Here is a 21,190-nt window from a genome sequence, read left to right as displayed (position 1 = left end):
GCATCATTTAAGATTGGTTTTCAGGATTCGTCCGGGATCCGTCAGGGTAATTTCTGGACTTTTCCCAGACTATTTCGGGATAATTTTGGGACCCTCCCAAGATCATTTCTGGATGGATTTCGGGATCTGTACGGGATGCCGTCAGGGTCATTTTGGGACTATTAGGTGATCATTTGAGGACCTTTTCGGCATCACTTCTGGATGGTTTTCGGTATCCGCTCAGGATCCCGTCGGAATTATTGCGGGACTTTTTCGGGATCATTTGGTGTCCCTTCCGGCATCATTTCAGGATGGTTTTTGGGATTCGTCCGGCATCCCGTCGGGTTCATTTCGGGACTTTTTCTCGACTAATACGGGATCATTTGCGGGCCGTTACGGCATCATTTCTAGATAGTTGTCGGAATCCGTTCGGGATCCCGTCAGGGTCTTTTCGGAACTATTAGGTGATCATTTGAGGACATTTCCGGCATCATTTCTGGATAGTTTTCGGGATCCTTTCGGGGTCCAGTCAGGGTCATTTCGGGACTTTTTCGGGATCATTTAGAGATGGCTTTCAGGATTCGTCCGGGAACCCGTCAGGGTAATTTCTGAACTTTTCCGAGACTATTTCGGGATAATTTTGGGACCTTCCCATGATCATTTCTGGATGGATTTTGGGATCAGTCCGGGATGCCGTCAGGGTCATTTTGGTATTAGGTGATCATTTGAGGACCTTTCCGGCATCACTTCTGGATGGTTTTCGGTATCCGATCAGGATCGCCTCGGAATCATTGCGGGACTTTTTCGGGATCATTTGGGGTCCCTCCCAAGATCATTTCTGGATGGATTTCGGGATCTGTCCAGGATCCCGTCAGGGTCATTTAGGGGTGCGTTCGAGATCCCGTCAGGGTCATTTCGGGACTTCTTCGGGACTATATCGGGATCATTTCTGGATGGTTTATGGGATCCGTCCACGACCCCTTAAGGGTCATTTCGGGACTATTAGGTGATCATTTGAGGACCTTTCCGGCATCACTTCCGGATGATTTTCGGTATCCGTTCGGGATCCCGTCGGAATCAATGCGGGACTTTTACGGAATCATTTGGGATTCCTTCCGGCATCATTTCTGGATGGTTTTCGGGATTTGTCCGGGATCCCGTCGGTGTTATTTCGGGACCTTTTCGGGGCTAATACGGGATCATTTGGGGATCCTCTAGGGGTCGTTTCGTGTCTTTCTGTATTATTTCGGGATCATTTTGGGACCCTTTCGGCATAATTTCTTGATGGTTTGCCGGATCCATCAGGGTCATTTCGGGACCATTTTGGGATCATTTGGGGACCCTTCCGAGATCATTTCTGGATCCGTCCGGGATGCCGTAGGAGCCATTTCGGGATTTTTTGTTACTTTTACGGGATAGTTTTTGCACCCTTCCGGGATCATTTCTGGATCTGTGCGGGATCCCATCTGGGTCCATTCCGGACTATTTCGAGATAATTTTGGAATCCTTCCGGAATCATTTCTGTATGGTTTTCGCGATCCATCGTGGATCCCCTCGGAGCCATTTCGGAACTTTTTCTGGAGTTAGTCGGGATAATTTAGGGACCCTTCCTGGATATTTTCTGGATAGTTTTTGAGATCCGCCCGGGAGCCCGTCAGGGTCATTTCGGAACCTTTTCGGGATCATTTTGGAACACATTCAGGGATCATTCCTGTGTGGTTCTCTGGATACGTCTAGAATCGTGTCGCTCTCATTTCGGGTTTTTTTGGGACTATTCGGGGAACTTTTGGAGACCCTTTCGGGGCATTTCTGGATGGTTTTCGGGATCCGTCCGCGATAGCGTTGGAGTCATTTCGTAGCTTTTTCTGGATAATTTCGGGATCATTTGGGATCCTATCAGGTTATCAGCTCATTTAGTTCTTTTTTTTACTCAATTACAAAAATAAAATGCATTAGACAGAAAACAAAATTTTAAACAGATAATAAGCAGGCTAACGCGAATAGCCCATATATTTAAAATTTTCCTTGCGGACGGGGCCGCGGGTAAAGGCTAGTTTACAATAAATGAATCCGGCTTGATCGGATCATCGGATCAGCTATATTAGAAGGGCATATGTTATACTTCAGACTCTCAAGGACAAAACAACAGAGCAGATGAGAGATAACAATGGACTTTTAGTAATGGAAACACATTTAGTATATATAAACAAGTATATCGTCCAAATATATTACGCAAATTTTATTGATAATCAGCCAAAACAAAATTTAACATGCGCTTAAAAGTAGCAGGCGCATTTTTGAGACCGAAAGTCGTTCTGACGAACTCAAAATGTCCCCTCGACGTCGAAAATGCCGTTTTTAATTAAACGGTTTTATTTAGCTTGAGTTGACAGGCAGGCCGCATGCACGGCCGCACGGCCATTGTGAACGAATCTTGTAATTGAAATTTAAGTAACTTCCCGATAAGCTACAAGCTTGAAACTTGGAATATAGTTCAGAATCCGATGACAATGCCATAATAAGAAAAAAATCGCCGCTAGGTGGCGCAAGGATCGAGATATTCGCAAAATTCGCATTCGTGGTCCGATTTGGCTCATATTTGGAATACATAATACATACAAGAATAGAAATCGACCTGTGAAAAAAATCGCCGCTAGGTGGCGCATGGATCGAGATATTCGCAAAATTCGCATTTGTGGTCCGATTTGGCTCATATTTGGAACACATAATACATGCAAGAATAGAAATCGACCTGTGAAAAAAAAATCGCCCCTAGGTGGCACATGGATCGAGATATTCACAAAAATCGTATTTGTGGTCCGATTTGGCTCATATTTGGAACACAATACATGCAAGAATAAAAAGCGACTTATGAAAAAAAAATCGCCGCTAGTTGGCGCAAGGATCGAGATATTCACAAAAATCGTATTTGTGGTCCGACTTGGCTCATGCTTGGAACACATAATACATACAAGAATAGAAAGCGACCTATCAAAAAAAAAAATCGCCGCTAGGTGGCGCAAGGATCGAGATATTCACAAAAATCGTATTTGTGGTCCGATTTGATTTGGTCCATATTTGGAACACATAATACATACATGAATAGAAAGCGAACTATGATGCCTGATTTGGCTCATATTTGGAACAAATATTGCATAAAGTCCAGTAGAAGTGACATCAAAATATTTTGGAGTTGGAGGAGGGACAAGGTCCTAGGTACTAGTCATCACACTCCTTATCAATCTAGGGCGTTGATCAGACAATTAAATAAAAGCGTTGGACGCGTCATATTTCTATTGATAGTCATAAGTAAAACCAACTGAACCTTAATCAGGTTATGCTACGCCTCAGATTTTTAGAAATTTCACGCGCCCAACGCTTTTATTTAATTGTCTGATCAACGCCCTAGATTGATAAGGAGTGTGATGACTAGTACCTAGGACCTACCTAATTATTTTCTAGCTTTTCGTATTATTATTATTTCATGTAAGTATTGTTTTCAATAAAACCGTTTAACTTAAAATTTTTTTTTTTAATTATTTTATTTCTATGTCTCTTTCGTCCATCAATATCTGATGAAAGCCTTTTCCTAGATCAAGCGAAGAAAAATACTAGGCTTTACCCAATTTATCAAATAATTACTCAATATTTGGAAGTGGAAATTTATCATCCACTGTTAAAGTTAATAACTAATCGCCATGTTTGTTTCTTAGAGTTATCGGATTTTTTTTTAACTATCCACAAGGGAGAATTATATGGCAACTAACTATTTCGAATAATATTTTGTTTTAACATGTCATCTATTTGCGACTCAATTTCCTTTTCCAAAAATTGAGGATGCCTATAATTTTTACAATATATTGGCTAATTGGTTATGATTTTGTTTTTAACACAATTAGTGGTCATCAAATTCTCACCCTTTAAAAAAAATAGATTTTTATTTTTAAACAAAAAAATTCAGCAATGTACTTTGTTCTTTATTTAAATCCATTGTAAAGGTCTACAAGTAGGATATGTAGCAGCACATACACAGCCACGATCACCTGATAAAATGCTTGTTCTTGTTCGTTTTTTTTGTAGATGCAATTTGGCACTGTTGTACTTCTTAGGACCAAGAAAAGTGTAGTAGCTGCTAACGAAAACTGCGTAAAATTTTTATTGTAAAATTACAAAGACATATCCTTATTTCCTTTCATACGAGCACTTAATTACATCTCTCTTTAAAATCCATATGTTTTGGACAATTTTAATTAACAAATTGTGATACTTTATTACCGGGGACGATTGCTAAAACACGACCAAAACCGTCGGGGGAGGTATTAATAGACGCGTTTTTGCCTCGCTTCCAATAATTCGAATACTTTTTCGCCTTTGGACTATTGATAACATGACAAAACGCGTCTTTTTATTTCTCTCTCCACATTTTTGGACGGGTTATTGCAGTCGACCTCGGTTTCAAACTGTTTTTCGCGGAGAACTTTTGAACGGGTAGAAAAACTTAGCACCCGTGTTTGTATTCCTAATACGGGAATAACTACGCGTCCTCAAATACCCCAATTCAAGACTTTTGTATAATTTTCTGTAGGACCCATATAGGTGCACTACATTTTCATACTAAATTCGTTCAAAAGAATTTACCATCACAGCAACCCATATCTGATATTCCGCTCTTTTTTTTGTTTCCCTACGTCGCGTTCCACGACAGCAACCCCGGTAATTTTGACACTTCGTTAAGTGTCAAACGCATGTTCCACGCAGGTTCCACAATAGTTTGACATTGACCGAAGTGTCAAACGGTAGTGTGTTAGAAAGAGAAAGAAATTGTTTCCTTCTCATACATATACTTGTAAAACTATGTTTAAATCTTTTGGAATTAAATCTTTAAGTTCCGAAATTTAAAATTTTTCCAAATAATTAACCTCTTCATATTTAATACTAGCAGACCCGTCAGACGTTGTTCTGCTCTAAATTTGATCTATCTGCATACATTTTAATAAGCTTTTTCCGCCTAACTCTGCCCTCCCTCCCCTTCACATTTTCTTAACCCTTTTATTCACTCCTCTCTCCGTCTTTTTCGTTTCATCTATCTCTATCTTCGTGTCACTCTATCTCTTTCTCAGCCTCCTTCCCTATTTTATCTTCTCTCAAGTTCTCATTCTTCTTCATCCCTTATTGCCAGTCCCAGAGGGTGGTATGTATTTTGTTACAGTCCCATTCCGAGTCCCAGTCCCTATCCCAGTCCCAGTCCGTCTCTAGTATACTTCCCGGAAAAAAGGATCGTAAATACTAATATAGGCAAATTTATATACCAAATTTCAGGCAAATCGAATAGGACGTACATTGTAAATAGGTATGTGGGTATTATTAATTCATGTCTTTATTTCGGCTTCGCATGCATATTTATCATCTTTGCCAGGTTTATGCGACTAAATCGAATAACACAATGAAAATTACTTTAAAGCTCTTAGCAATAGCTTTCATTTGATATCCATATTACGCACACATTCTAGGGGTATCTGGGTCCACGTTTTGGCCTATATCTCGAGACCATAATCACCCAGGGGTACCCGTATCAAAGTAATCAAAAACAGCTTTGATACCCATATTGTACAAACACATCCCAGGATTACCCGGGTCCACCTGAGCATCCCAACAGACATCTTATTGATGAGCCAGCACCGCCTAGGGGCTTAAGGAGTCATCTCCGTAAGCATTTTGAGGAAATACGGCACCTGAGAACCCAGCCGTATGAAGCGAAAAAACACAAGCAGGTCCTTGGTGAACTCCACAAACAGGCGTTGGACCGTTATGCCGGGAATTGCCTGGTGAATGCAGTACTCAAAGAAAAGTATGCAAAACTCGCGGAAGAGGAACGCATACTTCCCAGGGAAACGCGTGTCACTCTTGCTCAACTTCGTTCTAGATACTGTAACAGGTTAAACTCTTACCTATCCAGAATCAACCCCGATATATAAAATGTATGCCCCGCCTGCAATGTGTCCCCACATGACACCAACCATCTCTTTAATTGTAATGTGGAACCAACGCCTCTAACACCCCTTTCCTTATGGTCCACCCCTGTTGAAACAGCAAGAGTCCTTGGACTCCCGTTAGAGGATATTGATGATAATTTGTGATCGGTCGCGGCTGTTAGGTGGGGCGAAGCACTGCTACAACAACAACCCAGGTCCACGTTTTGATCTCAAGACCCTGTCCAGAACGGGATAAAAAGTATCCCATGTCCGTCTCCTGGTTCTCAGCTCCCCCTCCACCAATTTTCAGCCAAATCGGTTCATACGCTCTTTGAGTTATAAATAGTGTAACTAACACCCCTTTCTTTTATATATATGGGGTATTCCATCCCATTTCGACCAATTTTGAACCCGACCCCTTTAGAATTGGCTGAAAGTTTTTCTTCTTTTTCTAGCTTACGAAAAAGTTATGAATTTTTAAAAAAACACCGTTTTTGTGTTCAAAATGCTATAACTTTTTCAAAAATTGACCGTTTGGGATCTTTTTTTTTTTTTTTTAAATTTGTTTTTAAATGTATTTTTACGTTAACGCATAAGGCTATAAAATTACCAAAAATATACAAAAAATTTTTAGTTTTTTTTTGTAATTTTTCAGTTTTTCGAGATTTTTTGAATTTCGCCATTTTTTTTTTTCTCATAAAAAACTTCAATCAATTCTGCAATCATCCCCACTAATCCCGTAGTGGGCCGATTTTTTTTGTATTTTTTTTTTTATTTAATTGAAAAAAAAATTTCAAAAATAAAAATTTTTATTTATATAACAAAAAAATGTAAGAAAATGATTTTTAAGTATTCTTTTCTTTATATATTATGGTAATCTACGATTAAAATAACCAGGATTAATGACTGACACAGTAAACATGTAAGTTTTTTTTGTAAGTTACCATAATATATAAAGAAAAGAATACTTAAAAATCATTTTTTTACATTTTTTTGTTATATAAATAAAATTGATAAAAAAAATTTAAAGAATATAAAAAATATAAAGAAAAATATAAAGAAAAGAATACTTAAAATGATTTTTAAGTATTCTTTTCTTTATATATTATGGTAATCTACGATTAAAATAACCAGGATTAATGACTGACACAGTAAACATGTAAGTTTTTTTTGTAAGTTACCATAATATATAAAGAAAAGAATACTTAAAAATCATTTTCTTACATTTTTTTGTTATATAAATAAAATTGATAAAAAAAATGTTTATTTTTGAAAATTTTTTTTTCAATTAAATAAAAAAAAAAATATAAAAAAAATCGGCCCACGCCGGGATTAGTGGGGATGATTGCAGAATTGATTGAAGTTTTTTATGAGAAAAAAAAAAATGGCGAAATTCGAAAAATCTCGAAAAACTGAAAAAGTAAAAAAAAAACTTTAAAAATTTTTTGTATTTTTTCCGAAAAGTATATTTAAAAACAAATTTAAAAAAAAAAGATCCCAAACGGTCAATTTTTGAAAAAGTTATAGCATTTTGAAAACAAAAACGGTGTTTTTTTTAAAAATTCATAACTTTTTGAGTTGGATGAAAAAATTTGAAAAAATTCTGAAAAACGTCTTTTGTAAGCTAGAAAAAGAAGAAAAACTTTCAGCCAATTCTAAAGGGGTCGGGTTCAAAATTGGTCGAAATGGGATGGAATACCCCATATACATCACACAAACCTTCCTCTTCAATCACTCTATCTGTTAAAAAAAACCGCATCAAAATCCGTTGCGTAGTTTTAAAGGTTTAAGCATTCATTATTTACGGTCCATTTATTATTTTGAAAATCTATAATCGCTTCAACTGGTCCTAAAATATTTATACCTATAATGCAATCAAAAGTTTTATTCAAAAATTTACTATAACCTCATCTGTAATAATACTCGTGTTTCAATGAAACATGAACCAGATACGGATAGAGATTTAACATGCAAAAGCAACAACAATAATGTGATCCATATGTATCTGGATCATGTTTCATTGGAACACGAGGAATGTTATCACTGACTAACGTATTCAATAAAATTGGTTTTACTAATTGTTATATCTTCGTATATATTTATATATGACTCGCAGAAAGTGGTGTGCACGCGTTTAAGGTTAAAATCCAAGTGTCTTTTATTTCATTATTTTTCTTTCTTACATTCTATGTTTCTTACGTTCTAATGACAGAGTTGCCAGATTATTCACATTTCATTGTGGATATCTCACACGCCAAACCTTTAAGATTGGTTGGTGTACCCAAAAAAGAATCGAAAATTAACAATCAGTCTCTAATGACTTTGCCAGCCTTTCGGGGTCTCAAGTTGCGCTTTGGTGTATCTGTGCCATCACACGACGGAGCCTCCACACAGCTTTCCAATTCGGGACCAGTGACGCGATCATTGGTGGACTCCGTATTACTCATGCCCGCATCCACATTTTTATCACTACTACTGATATCTTTCCTTCTTATTTGATCTGAATGTCTTTTGATTGATCTATTGTTGTGAGTGAAAATGCATTGATACGTCTTGTAAGCCAAGTTTCTTATGTATTGTTGCTGGAGACCATGTTGGCTTGTTTGGGTCCCTGTAGTCCCTGATATATACATTTTGTCCTTCATCAAACTCAATATTACGTTTTCCTTTGTAGTAGTCAATGCTTTTACTTTGACTTTTTAGTATAGCGTCTTTTGTCGTGGGTGGTTTCAAAATATCGAACCTAGTTTTCAAAGCTCTACCAAAGAAAAGTTTTGCTGGTGTTTCACCAGTTGTGCAATGAGGTGAATTTCTATAATCAAATAAAAAGCGGTTTATAATGGTGCTTAAGTCATCTTTGCAATTATTTTTAAGGTTTGCGAAAATTGATTTTTTTAAGACCTTCACAAAACATTCTGCTTGACCATTAGTAGATGGGTGACCTGGGGCAGTCAGTACGTGCCTAATGCCATTGGTTTTCAAGAAATGCTGAAAGTCAGCTGATGTGAACTGCCGACCGTTATCACTCACTACTACGTCGACTAGTCCATTGCGAGAAAATAGCTCTCTCATCGTTTTGACCGTAAAGTCCGACGTTATATGTTTCGTTAGAAAGACTTCCACCCACTTGGAAAACGAGTCAATAATTACAAATGCATATTGGCTTTTGATCGGCCCTGCAAAATCTATGTGTATGCGCTTCCAAGAAGCGTCTGTGGGTTTCCACGGAATCAATGTGCTTTTATTAGGACTATCTTGACGTTCTTGGCATGCCTCACAGTTCCTAATCAAAACTTCGAAGTCTTTGTCTAATCCTGGCCACCAAACATATGAACGCGCTAATGATTTCGTCTTCACCATGCCTAGGTGAGATATGTGCAAATATTCTAAAACTGCGCCCTGCAATTTTTTTGGAACTACTACTCGATATCCCCACATGATACAATTGTGTTCTGTAGATAATTCGGATTCCTTATTTTTAAAGGGTTTGAATTCATCACCTTTTAAGCTATTTAAGGCCCCTCTTTCTACAGACCATAATACCTTTGAAAGGACTGGATCGCGTCGAGTTTCCTTAGCTATGGCTTTGAAATTTAGGTTTAAATAATTTTTGCTTTCAATAAGGTTTATGTAATTGCATTCATAATGATCACTCACAGTTGTTGCTTGTGGTAATCTAGATATACAATCTGCATTATTCAATGTCCCTTTGATAAATTCAACTTTGTAGTCGAAACCCGATAGGACCAAAGCCCATCTTTGCAACCTAGCAGAAGCCATCACAGGTAGCCCCTTATGTTCTCCAAAAATTGTCGTTAGCGGCTTATGGTCTGTTCGTAAGGTGAACTGGTGGCCTAAAAGATATTGCTTTAATTTGGTTATGGAATAAATAATCGCCAGAGCTTCTTTTTCCAATGTGCTATATTTTGTTTCGGTCTTGGAAAGTGCTCTCGAAATAAATCCTACGGGTTTTACTTCGTTATTGGGGAACTTGTGAGCAAGTACACCCGCAACCGAAGTATTGCAGGCGTCTGTGGTTAGAATAATTTCTAAGTTGGGATTGAAATGTGTGCAAGAATTTGATTAGAAGTAACTTCTCTTTTTATGGATCTCTATGCTTCCTCACATTTCTGATTCCATTCGAATATTGTGTCCTTTTTTAACAGATCATACAAGGGTGACATTATTTCTGCAAACTTGTGGATAAATTTAGAATAATAATTGGCCATTCCTGTGAAGGCTCGAAGTTCCGACACATTTTTAGGAGTAGGTGCATTAATTATGCAGGAGATGTTTTCATCATTTTTGCTTAATCCATGCTTATCAATATTAAATCCTAAATATGATATTTTTGACTTGAAAAACTGACATTTTTTTATGTTGAGCTTGAGATTTGCCGATCTTAATTTGTTTAACACAGCTCTCAGGGTTTCTAAATGTGTCTTCGTGTCCGGACCAGTGACAGTTATGTCATCCTGATAAACCACTACATGTTTTATATCTCTAAATAAATTTTCCATGGTTTTTTGAAAAATTGCCGCTGCAGTCTTAACACCGAAGGGCAAACGTTTTACCTTAAAAATTCCTACATGTGTACTCCACGTACAAATCTTCTGCGAATTTTCATCCAATAACAATTGGTTGTACGCTTGCGATAAGTCGAGTTTCGTGAATAATTCACCGCCTTGAAGAGCAGCAAAAATTTCATCAATCCTTGGTAGTGGATATTGGAAGTTCTCTAGAAATTTGTTTATTGTGACTTTATAATCTGCACATACACGTATATCTCCATCCGATTTTAGTATAGGAACTAGAGGGGTTCCCCAATCGGAATTGTCTACCTGCTCTAACATACCCTGTTTTACTAAATCACTCAACTTAGCTTCAATTTTGTCTTTCCATGCCAAGGGTACGGGGCGTGGTTTAAAAAAAATTGGATTTGCATTGCTGCTTAGTTTTAAGGAAATTGTCTTGCCATTAAAGGCACCGAGGCCACTACTAAATACATCGAAAAATTCTTCTTTAATTGAATTCGCAATAACACTGTGGTCATTACTTGGGTACGCTGCATTGACTTGAACTAGGTCAAAGCCAAATGCTCTTAAAAAACTACGTCCTAACAAGGGAGGATTTTCCGTCTTGGTCACAACAACAACAATCATCTTGGTATTACCTTTGCATCTGATCAATGCATCAAACTCACCCAATATTGCAATCCGCTCGCCGCTGTAATCCACATACGGAACTTTACATTTCCTAAGGATTGATTTTTCTTTAATTTGTTGATAAAGTGATGACGGAATTAGGGTGCACGGAGCCCCCGTGTCACATGCGGCTTCTACCCTTGTATTATTGATTGAAACGCATAGTGTGTAGGCTCCACTCGCGTTATTCGTACACTGAACACTAAAAATAGAGTTAGAAAAAACACAATCGTTATCAGTATCAGTATATAAAAAATGATCTGAGTCCGATACACAGTTTACAGCATTGTTCTTGTTTTGTCTACTTTTGCATACTGATGCCAAGTGCCCAGTTTTACCGCATTTGTAACATTTGCTCTCTCTATATTTACATGCTGAAGCTTCGTGGTTTCGCCACCCACAGTGACAGCACGGTTTCTTTTTGTTGGAATTATTCTTTCCACTATTTGAATTGCCTGTTGTTTTATTGTTATTGCTGCTGCTACGTGTTGTTTGTTGTCTTGAATGTGCGGACTTCTTTACGAAATTTACGGCACCATCTTCGTGTGCTGCAGCTTTTACTCCCACGGTACGAGACGCTAATTTTGTTTCGACGATCAGCGCCTTTCTTAACGCTTGTTCAATGGTTAACTTCTCGTCTTCCTCGCAAATTCGCTCAAAAATTTCATTAGGTAATCCCACTATGAATTTATCCAGTACGAAGGCGTCTAAGTTTGGACCAAACTTACAATTTAGAGCCAATTTCTTTACTCTAGCAAACCACATGGCCACGGTTTCCTCATCTTGTCTGCAGGCTACGTGGAATTTTCGGCGTTCATGAAAAATTATTGTGGGCGGAGTAAATTGAGTGTGCATCATTTCGCACAAATCTTTGTACGCTTTAGACGACGGGCTACTAGGACTGCACAAACTGTGTATTACACTGTATGCCTCCGCACCAATTGATTTCAATAAAATCACTTTTTTTGCATTGTCATCTGTGCACCTAACCTCACAAAAATGAATTTCCAAACGCTCCTTCCATATGTCCCACGACATTTGCGTTGGTGAGAACTCCGGAATACTTGCTGACTGGAACAAGGTGATGTTTGAAGTTGAGACCACATCGCTTGGATTAGGAGTCATGTCGTCGCCAATTTGTTATATCTTCGTATATATTTATATATGACTCGCAGAAAGTGGTGTGCACGCGTTTAAGGTTAAAATCCAAGTGTCTTTTATTTCATTATTTTTCTTTCTTACATTCTATGTTTCTTACGTTCTAATGACAGAGTTGCCAGATTATTCACATTTCATTGTGGATATCTCACACTAATTAAGTATTCTTTTCTTTATATATTATGGTAATCTACGATTAAAATTACCAGGATTAATGACTGACACAGTAAACATGTAAGTTTTTTTTGTAAGTTACTATAATATATAAAGAAAAGAATACTTAAAAATCATTTTCTTACATTTTTTTGTTATATAAATAAAATTGATAAAAAAATTTTTATTTTTGAAAAATTTTTTTTCAATTAAATAAAAAAAAATATAAAAAAAAATCAGCCCACTCCGGGATTAGTGGGGATGATTGCAGAATTGATTGAAGTTTTTTATGAGAAAAAAAAATGGCGAAATTCGAAAAATCTCGAAAAACTGAAAAAATAAAAAAAAACTTTAAAAATCTTTTGTATTTTTTCCGAAAAGTACATTTAAAAACAAATTAAAAAAAAAAAGATCCGAAACTGTGATTTCTTACGTACTTTATTTCAAGAAGATTGGAAAAGAACAGGAAGTTAAAGAGTAATTCACAAATCAAAATAGGGTTGCAATATTAATGCTCATGTACATTTATGTATTATTAAGTAGTGAGGAATGTATATTTTACAGGGTTGCACTCGATGAGCTTCGTACTCTCCAACACCTCCCCTCGAAGGATTAAGAGTGCAATATTATTCAAAATTCCCATCCGATACGCCCATGCTATTGATGCATGTGTAGTGTTTTACCGCAGGTAGTCCCTTTGTTAAAACATCAGCCGGCATGTCTTCGGTTCGCATTTATTTTAAAACGATATCTCCGTCTCGAACTCTGTCACGAATGAAATGATGACGAACGTCTATGTGTTTTGTACGTGAATGATATGCAACGCTTTCTACTAATTTTTGGGCGCTTTGACTGTCGTTGTATATTTGTATGGTTTTTTGTTGCATTCCGATTTCATTTAGCATTTCTCGAAGGTATATCGCCTCTCTCGTTGCTTCACTTAGAGCTATGTACTCGGATTCAGTGCTAGATAGGGATACTGTCTTCTGCTTACGTGCTTCCCATGATATTGCACCTCCAGCTAATATAAAAACGTAACCGGAGTACGAACGCCTGTCTGTTTGATTTGCGCCCCAATCGACATCTGCTGCTGCATACATTTCAGCTTGTGTTTTCTTGTAAGTTAGGCCATAGTGCAAAGTGCCTTTCAGGTATCTTAGTACTCGTTTGGCTGACTGCCAATGCTCGGAGTTATAATTAGAATTGAACTGGCTTAAGAAATTGACAGCGAAAGCAATATCAGGTCTTGTCGTCACAGCGAGATATAATAAAGCTCCGATCAAACTTTGATACGGGTATTTTTCCATTTCGGTTATATCAGGTTTTGCCGGTTTTTCCAGTTTCTGGTTTAATTCCAATGGTGTTTTAACTGGTTTACAGTCCTGCATTCGAAATTTCTTTAAAATTCCTTCTGCATATTCACTTTGATTTAAGTATAAAGTATTTCTCTTAAGATCTTGGTTGAAATTTATGCCGAAACATGTTTTGACTGGACCTAGGTCTTTCATCTCAAAACTTTTAGCAAGAGAGTTTTTAACTTCTTGAAGCCATATTTTATCGTCTGTGGCTATTAATAAATCATCAACATAAATTGACATTAGCATAGTTTTTGAATCTTTCTTCATAATGAAAAAGCATGGATCGCACGCAGATGCTTTAAAACCCATTTCGCGTAATTTTTTAGTTAGTTTTTGGTACCATTAGAAGCCAGATTGTCGTAAACCATATAAAGATTTTCGTAATCTACACACAGGATTTGCACAATTTACGAATTTGTCCACTCTTTAGCAGTGTTTCTAATAATTTTAGCCTTTGCTTCATCAACATTTAGATGCTTACCTGACATTACCTTTTTGAGGATATTACTTAAAAATTGTGGGATTTCCATAAATACGTCTTGCTCTAAATCGCCGTTTAGATACGCTGTTATTACATCCATTTGATGAATTTCCAGAATCCATTCTTTCGCTAAAGCTGCCATCATCCTGATTGATGTCAGTCGCGTAACTGGCGAAAAAGTAACGTTGTAATCCTCTCCTGGACGTTGTGAGCAGCCTTTTGCCACTAGACGTGCTTTCTTTACATTTCCTTCCTTTGTTCGGAAAACAAATCGATTGCCAATTATTTTTCGTAGAGCAGGTCGTTGTCCCATGTCTTATTAAGTAACTGTGCCATAAATTCGTTTTCGAGGGCTTGGAGCCATAAGGAACCTTCTTCGCCATTTATTGCTTCGTTGATCGTTTCGGGATCATTGGCCATAGCTAAGTTGGCAAATTCGCAATCCTCGTATTCAACATTAGAGTCTGATTCATTGTTCTTTATTTTTGGTATTCGTCGATAGCTGGTATATTTTCTTCGGTCGACCCCGCTTTCCCGTTCTATGTAGTTTAGGTCTACCTCTACCATTTTTCGATGTATCTTCGTTTTCGCGTTCGTTTTCAGATTCTTCAAAAGATTCTTTATCTTCGATACCATCAACGTTTACTGATGTGTGTAATTTCTATTTTATCTGACTTTTCGTCAATTTGCTTATAAAACTTCTCATTTAAAAACTTTACGTCGCAACTTATCAAAATTTTACGTTTTTTAGGTGACCATAAACGATAAGCTTTTGCTTCATTTGAGTACCCGACCAGAATAGACTCTTCCGACCGTGAACTAAATTTTCCATTTGACTTATCTTTTATTAAAACGTATGCTTTTGTACCAAATGGTCGCATGTGTATTACGGTGGGGGTTTTACCTGACCAAACATTTAAAGGAACTTTATTTTTAATGACCTTGGTTGGATACCTATTTCTAATATAGTTGGCCGCATTAATAGCTTCAGCCCAAAAAATCGGAGGTAAGCATGCCTGCTTTAACATACACCTTGCCATTTCTAATAATGTTCGGTTTTTTCTTTCGGCAATACCATTTTGTTGTGGCGTATATGGTGCGGTCAATCGCCGCCTTATGCCGCATTCATTTAAGTAATTGTTAAAATCATTGTTAATATATCTAATCCGTTGTCAGATTGTAGCATTTTAATCTTTTTTCCAGTAAAATTTTCAACCGAGTTCTTAAAATTTTTGAACGTATTTAATATTTGCGACTTGTGTTTTATAAAATAAACTTCGCTGTACCGAGAAAAATCGTCGGTAAATGTAACAAAGTACCTTGCACCGGAGTGAGAAAAAGTTCTCATTGGCCCGCACACATCGCTATGTATGATTTCGAGCAATTGTGTAGTACGCTTTTCATTTTGCTTCGGAAAGCTTTCTTGTACTTGCTTCTCGCTAACGCAAACTTCACAAGTTTTGTAGCTTTTCTTTCGCGTCAAAATGCATACCGTGTACCATGCTGAGCGCTCGCTTTAAGTCCTTTTCGTTGAGGTGCCCCATTCGAACGTGCCATGTGTATAAATCAAGTTTCGTTTCTGCTATGCTTGCCGTTGTTTGTGTGCTTTTGATATAGTATAGATCGCCAATGCGTGTTGCTGTGAGCACTGATTCGCCATTCAGTGTGATGGTCGCCTCACCACGACGAAATGTTACTTCATATCCTCTATCTGTAATTTTTGATACGGACAGCAAATTTGTTCTCAATTCATTTACATACATCACCTTTTCAAAATTTATACGTTCCTCATGTCCCTCTTCGTCGACAACTACCTTGACGCCGCCGATGCCTGTGATTTTAGCTGTGTCATTGTTAGCTAAATTCTGCGTCTTGCTTATTTCTTTGAAACTGTTGAAATTGCTTTTGTTTGCGCACATATGTGATGAGCATCCACTGTCCAAACACCAATAATCGTTTCTTGTGTTGTTCAATAGAAATGCAGATTCCACCAGCATAGTTTTTTCTGTGTTTTTCTCATTTAATCGTCGTGTACTCGAACTTGCAGATTTTGCATTTTGTTTTGATCGGCAGTTTCGAGAAATATGACCAACTTCGCCACACTTATAACAAGTGCGTTTGTCAAGTCTTTATTTCTCAACTGAATTTGCTTTTCGCTTGTCAGTGCTGTGAACGTTGCCAGCCTGCCTATTTGTATTTCTATACTTCGAATGTGCAATTAATACGTTTTGTTCTGCAGTTGCCGCCTTTGATTTTCTTGATTGCTCTTCTTCTAGAATTTTTACTCTAAGAACATCTGGTTTGGGCAACTCATCGCGAGTTTCCAGAGCGCAACGAAATGTTTCAAAAGATTCAGGCAAACTGTAAAGCAGCAGAATTGTCAATAAATCGTCACCAACCGTGATATTTATTTCTTTTAGTTTGCTAACTGCGTGAAAAAACTCGTTCAAATGATCACGTATGTTATCGCCTTCCTTCAGGCGTGCAAGTGCGATGCGTTTTAATAGGGTGGCTTTTCGCACAGGCCCTTTTGACTGAAATGTAGACTCCAATTTTTTCCACATTTCATACGAAGTTTCACATTCGGAGATTAATCCTAATTCTGATGGAGATATTGAAAGCGTTATATCGGCGCATGCTTTCTGATCAAACTCTTTCCATTTTGCTGCACTTTCATCGCTTGAACATGGTGTCGAACCTGATGAATAACTCCATAGATCGCCTTTTCTTAGAACTGCCCGCATGTGTAATTTCCTGGTGTCGTAGTTATCCGCGTTTAGCGGATCAATCTTAACAGATGCGGTCGACATGGTTACTCGAATTAGATGTACTTCTCGTTATTTATAACTCGCCACACCTAATTTCTTCGCTTGTTCTTTTTTAAATTTATAAAGTTAAATTTATCGCGCTTTAGTTAGGGCTGGGCCCATAACCTGTGATTTCTTACGTACTTTATTTCAAGAAGATTGGAAAAGAACAGGAAGGTAAAGAGTAATTCACAAATCAAAATAGGGTTGCAATATTAATGCTCATGTACATTTATGTATTATTAAGTAGTGAGGAATGTATATTTTACAGGGTTGCACTCGATGAGCTTCGTACTCCAACACAAACGGTCAATTTTTGAAAAAGTTATAGCATTTTGAAAACAAAAACTGTGTTTTTTTTTTAATTCATAACTTTTTTTGAGTTGGATGAAAAAATTTGAAAAAATTCTGAAAAACGTCTTTCGTAAGCTAGAAAAAGAAGAAAAACTTTCAGCCAATTCTAAAGGGGTCGGGTTCAAAATTGGTCGAAATGGGATGGAATACCCCATATATGTACATCACACAAACCTTCCTCTTCAATCACTCTATCTACTAAAAAAACCGCATCAAAATCCGTTGCGTAGTTTTAAAGGTTTAAGCATTCATTATTTACGGTCCATTTATTATTTTGAAAATCTATAATCGCTTCAACTGGTCCTAAAATATTTATACCTAGTTTTATTCAAAAATTTACTATAACCTCATCTGTAATAATACTGGTGTTTCAATGAAACATGAACCAGATACGGATAGAGATTTAACATGCAAAAGCAACAACAATAATGTGATCCATATGTATCTGGATCATGTTTCATTGGAACACGAGGAATGTTATCACTGACTAACGTATTCAATAAAATTGGTTTTACTAATTTTTTGCGAATTAGCATATTCTGAAAAAATGTGTAATTGCCAAGCGTGGTTGTAGCCCCGCCATCAATCAAGCATTTTGTCTTGATATTATTTATGGTACATATTATTACTGGTAATGTTGATTCCGAGGCTGCAAATGAAAATTTTCATTGACATTTATAACATCAACTTCCATCGGTTCTTGACCCTTAACATTTACAAAATTTCTACTTGGTTTTCGATGTAAGCTCTTAAAATTATCTGAGTTATAATTTTCCTGATATCCATCTTTTCCATTATTATAAATTTTGCTAAAAATTGTTTCTGTTATTTTGATTTATTAAAGTTTCCATAATTATTGTTATCATAATTTTTTTTCTTTTTGAATTTTGATTTGAAATAAAGTTTTCATTTAAGAAATTGTCTCAATTTGAACAGTTAACTCTGTTTTGAGGATTTTTAGTTTCGAAAGTATGTTCATTTTTAAAATTATTTTGAAAACTATAACCATACTTATAACTTTCAAGCTTTATATCATTGAAAATATTGCTGTTGTAGAAACAAATGCCGTGTTAATAAATCTTATATGATTTTGCAACAATAATGATTTAATATGAATGAGCAAATAATTAACATATAAATCAAATATTAATTTTTCATTATTCTCAGGAGTATATAAATAATCTGGTTCTGAACTAAATTTTGTGTTCATTTGGCTTAAAATATTTCTTAATTTAAAATGTAGCTCCTCAATATTTTTTGCATTTACATTTAGAGCATCACTTCTCAAATTAAAAAATGTCCTTTTAATACCAAACTCTTCTTTTAACTTTATAATTACACTTTCCAAAGTAGGGTTAACTAATGTCTCAACTACTCTCAACGCTTTACCCTGCAACCGATTACTTAAAACAGTTTGAAGTGTACCTTGATGTTCTGCCGGTGTCAACTGTAAAACGGTTGTTACGTCCCTTAAATAATTTGATAATCCTCGTGTTCCAATGAAACATAAACCAGATACGGGTAGAGATTTAACATGCAAATGCAACAACAATCTGAACCATATTTTTATTTTTGAGCTCTGAAATTGCTTAACACCGCACGTATCACATCTGAATAAAATTTTTATATATTTGGCTTACATTGCATTATTAAAGTGTGGTTTAACGCAAATACAGAGCTTAAAAAGCAATTTCAGAGCTCAAGAATAAAAATTTGAAGACAACTGTATGATATGGCGGTGGACCACCTGACCACCTGCCTATACTTATTTCGCTCGAGCGTACCGCCGACTTCATCGTCACAGAAAAACGCACTTTCATTAACTTTAAAAAAGGAAAGTGGGACGAATACAAATCCTTTACAGACAACCGCTGCCCTCCCTATCCCGACTGATGCCCGCCAAGGGGAGCGTGCTTTCCGCAAGGTCATTGAATCCGCCTCGGCTCGTTTCATTCCCGCCGGTAGAATTCCCGAAATTTGGCCCACTTCTCGGCGGAGGCCGCAAGTTTAGCGAGAGAACGTGACCTTATAAGACAGCTCGATCCCGGCGACCCCCAAATAAGGGATATAAACCAACGCATCAGATTGCTTGTGGATGAACACAAGCGGGCGAAATGGGAGGAGCACCTAAGCGTTTGTAACCTCTGCCGGTATAGGTAAACTTTGGTCCACCGTAAAGTCCCTATCGAATCCGTCTAGGCACAATGACAAAGTTTCCATCGCCTTTGGCGATAAAGTGCTGTCGTATGCGAAAAAATGCGTGAGCGCTTTCTGCCGACAATATATAATACATTCTACGGCCGACAAAGATAGACGGAGGGCCAACAGACACGCACATAAACATAAATTCAGCGCGTCACCAATTACCATCACCGCCAAAGAGGTTGAGGATGCCATCGGTCATGCTAAACCATCCAAACCAGTGGGCCGAGACGGCATAGCCATGCCGATGCTTAAAAGCCTAGGAGAAGAGGGTTTCAAATATTTAGCACATGTCTTCAACCTGTCTCTTTCCACATTTGTCATACCCGAAAAATGGAAAATGGCCAAGGTGGTCCCGCTACTAAAGCCTGGGAAACCAGCTAACATAGGAGAGTCATATCGCCCGATATCTTTCCTATCGCCAGTAGCCAAGACGCTTGAAGCCATTTTGCTCCCCCACTTCAAAGCGATTTTATAGTGATGGGGCTGGATAACCGATTATGGTTCTTGCTGCTTCTGGGTAAAGTGTCCACAGGAGTTGTTGCTGATGGGCAGGTTGAGCGTTGCGGCCTGTTGTATAGGTACTCCTGCTGCGAATGCGGCGGTGATGGCGCTTTGAAGTGGCGATAAGGTTGGTTCGGTGGCGGTGGCGAAAGACTGTCTACTGGTGGAACTTGTTACCTGTTTGTAGCGTTGTGTTAAGTGGGTTCTGAAGTGTTTAGTTGCGGAATTTTGCACTTTGCACAAGCTTAACTAGATAATAGTTTTTTGGTATGGAAAGGACTTCTGTTTTCACAACTTTAGTATATGTTCTGCCGAAGCAAGAAAAACTCGGTTGCGTGGCCAATTCAACGCAACTTTACTCGAAAAAATTAAACTGGAATTTGATTATTGACTTTAGGGAATATTTCACTATATTGTACTTTTCTTTCTTATTTCACTGAAGTTATAAAGAGGTTTTACAAAGCTCGTATCATTCCGGGATAGATATATTCTCGAATTAATAATAATGAAATATTTCGATGACCAAAAGGTGGTGGGTTTCTGACAGATGGTGATCATGACAGATCGCCATCCTGTACTTGCGGCGAATTCCATTTGGTGGATTTTGGGCGGTGGAGGCTGCCACACGGCTATGAGGAGACCCAATAGGGAATTTAAGGGTAAATACAATGCCTTAGTTCTAGGGGATAATTCGATACAATACAATTCAATAATCGAATACAGTACAAGATACGGGTATATATAAATTCATAGATATTCGATACAATACAATTCAATAATCGAATATAATACAAGATATGGGGTATATATAAGTTCATGGATATACGTATGTGCAAGGGGGAGATGGGACGGGTGGCAGCCTACGCCGCGTAAACATCCTGGCCCGCCTAGGCGTACTAAGCGCCTAACGTGTGCTGCAGCTTTGCCCACTTTGCTTTTGTACGTGGCGGTGAGTAAACCGGTGGCGGTGCACCGGATGGTGCGATCTGACACGGTCGGTGGGCGCTGGTTACGCCGG

At 37.6% G+C, this 21,190-nt stretch overlaps 2 protein-coding genes across 3 annotated transcripts in view; one reads left to right on the top strand and one right to left on the bottom strand.

Moving 5' to 3' along the window:
- rad50 (DNA repair protein rad50) overlaps positions 1–21,190 on the top strand; it is a 114,357-nt gene that overhangs the window by 24,810 nt on the left and 68,357 nt on the right. The gene's annotated exons all lie outside the window — the stretch shown is intronic.
- LOC137243912 (uncharacterized) lies at positions 8,073–12,556 on the bottom strand. Of its 2 annotated transcripts, none has more exons than XM_067772232.1 (2): positions 11,155–12,556; positions 8,073–8,763 (listed from the first exon to the last, which is right to left on the bottom strand). In XM_067772232.1, exons 1-2 carry the CDS (start codon positions 12,278–12,280, stop codon positions 8,702–8,704), a joined length of 1,188 nt encoding a protein of 395 aa, XP_067628333.1. In that variant the 5' UTR covers positions 12,281–12,556; the 3' UTR covers positions 8,073–8,701. The 2 variants fall into 2 exon arrangements, with proteins under 2 accessions (XP_067628333.1, XP_067628334.1); XM_067772233.1 differs by having other exon boundaries at positions 8,074–8,471; positions 11,155–12,555.

Source organism: Eurosta solidaginis, chromosome 3 (assembly GCF_040869045.1).
Source record: "Eurosta solidaginis isolate ZX-2024a chromosome 3, ASM4086904v1, whole genome shotgun sequence".
Taxonomy (NCBI): domain Eukaryota; kingdom Metazoa; phylum Arthropoda; class Insecta; order Diptera; family Tephritidae; genus Eurosta; species Eurosta solidaginis.
Note: the sequence above shows the minus strand (reverse complement) of the source record. Positions and strands in the feature narration are given on the sequence as shown.

Bases quoted from the DNA above. Each gene is read 5' to 3' on its own strand.
- LOC137243912 (XM_067772232.1), bottom strand. From the start codon at position 12,280: ATGACTCCTAATCCAAGCGATGTGGTCTCAACTTCAAACATCACCTTG. The intron at 8,764-11,154 runs GTGAGTTTGATG...ATTTGATTATAG, and splicing joins CGAGCGGATTGCAATATTGG to AAATTCACCTCATTGCACAA.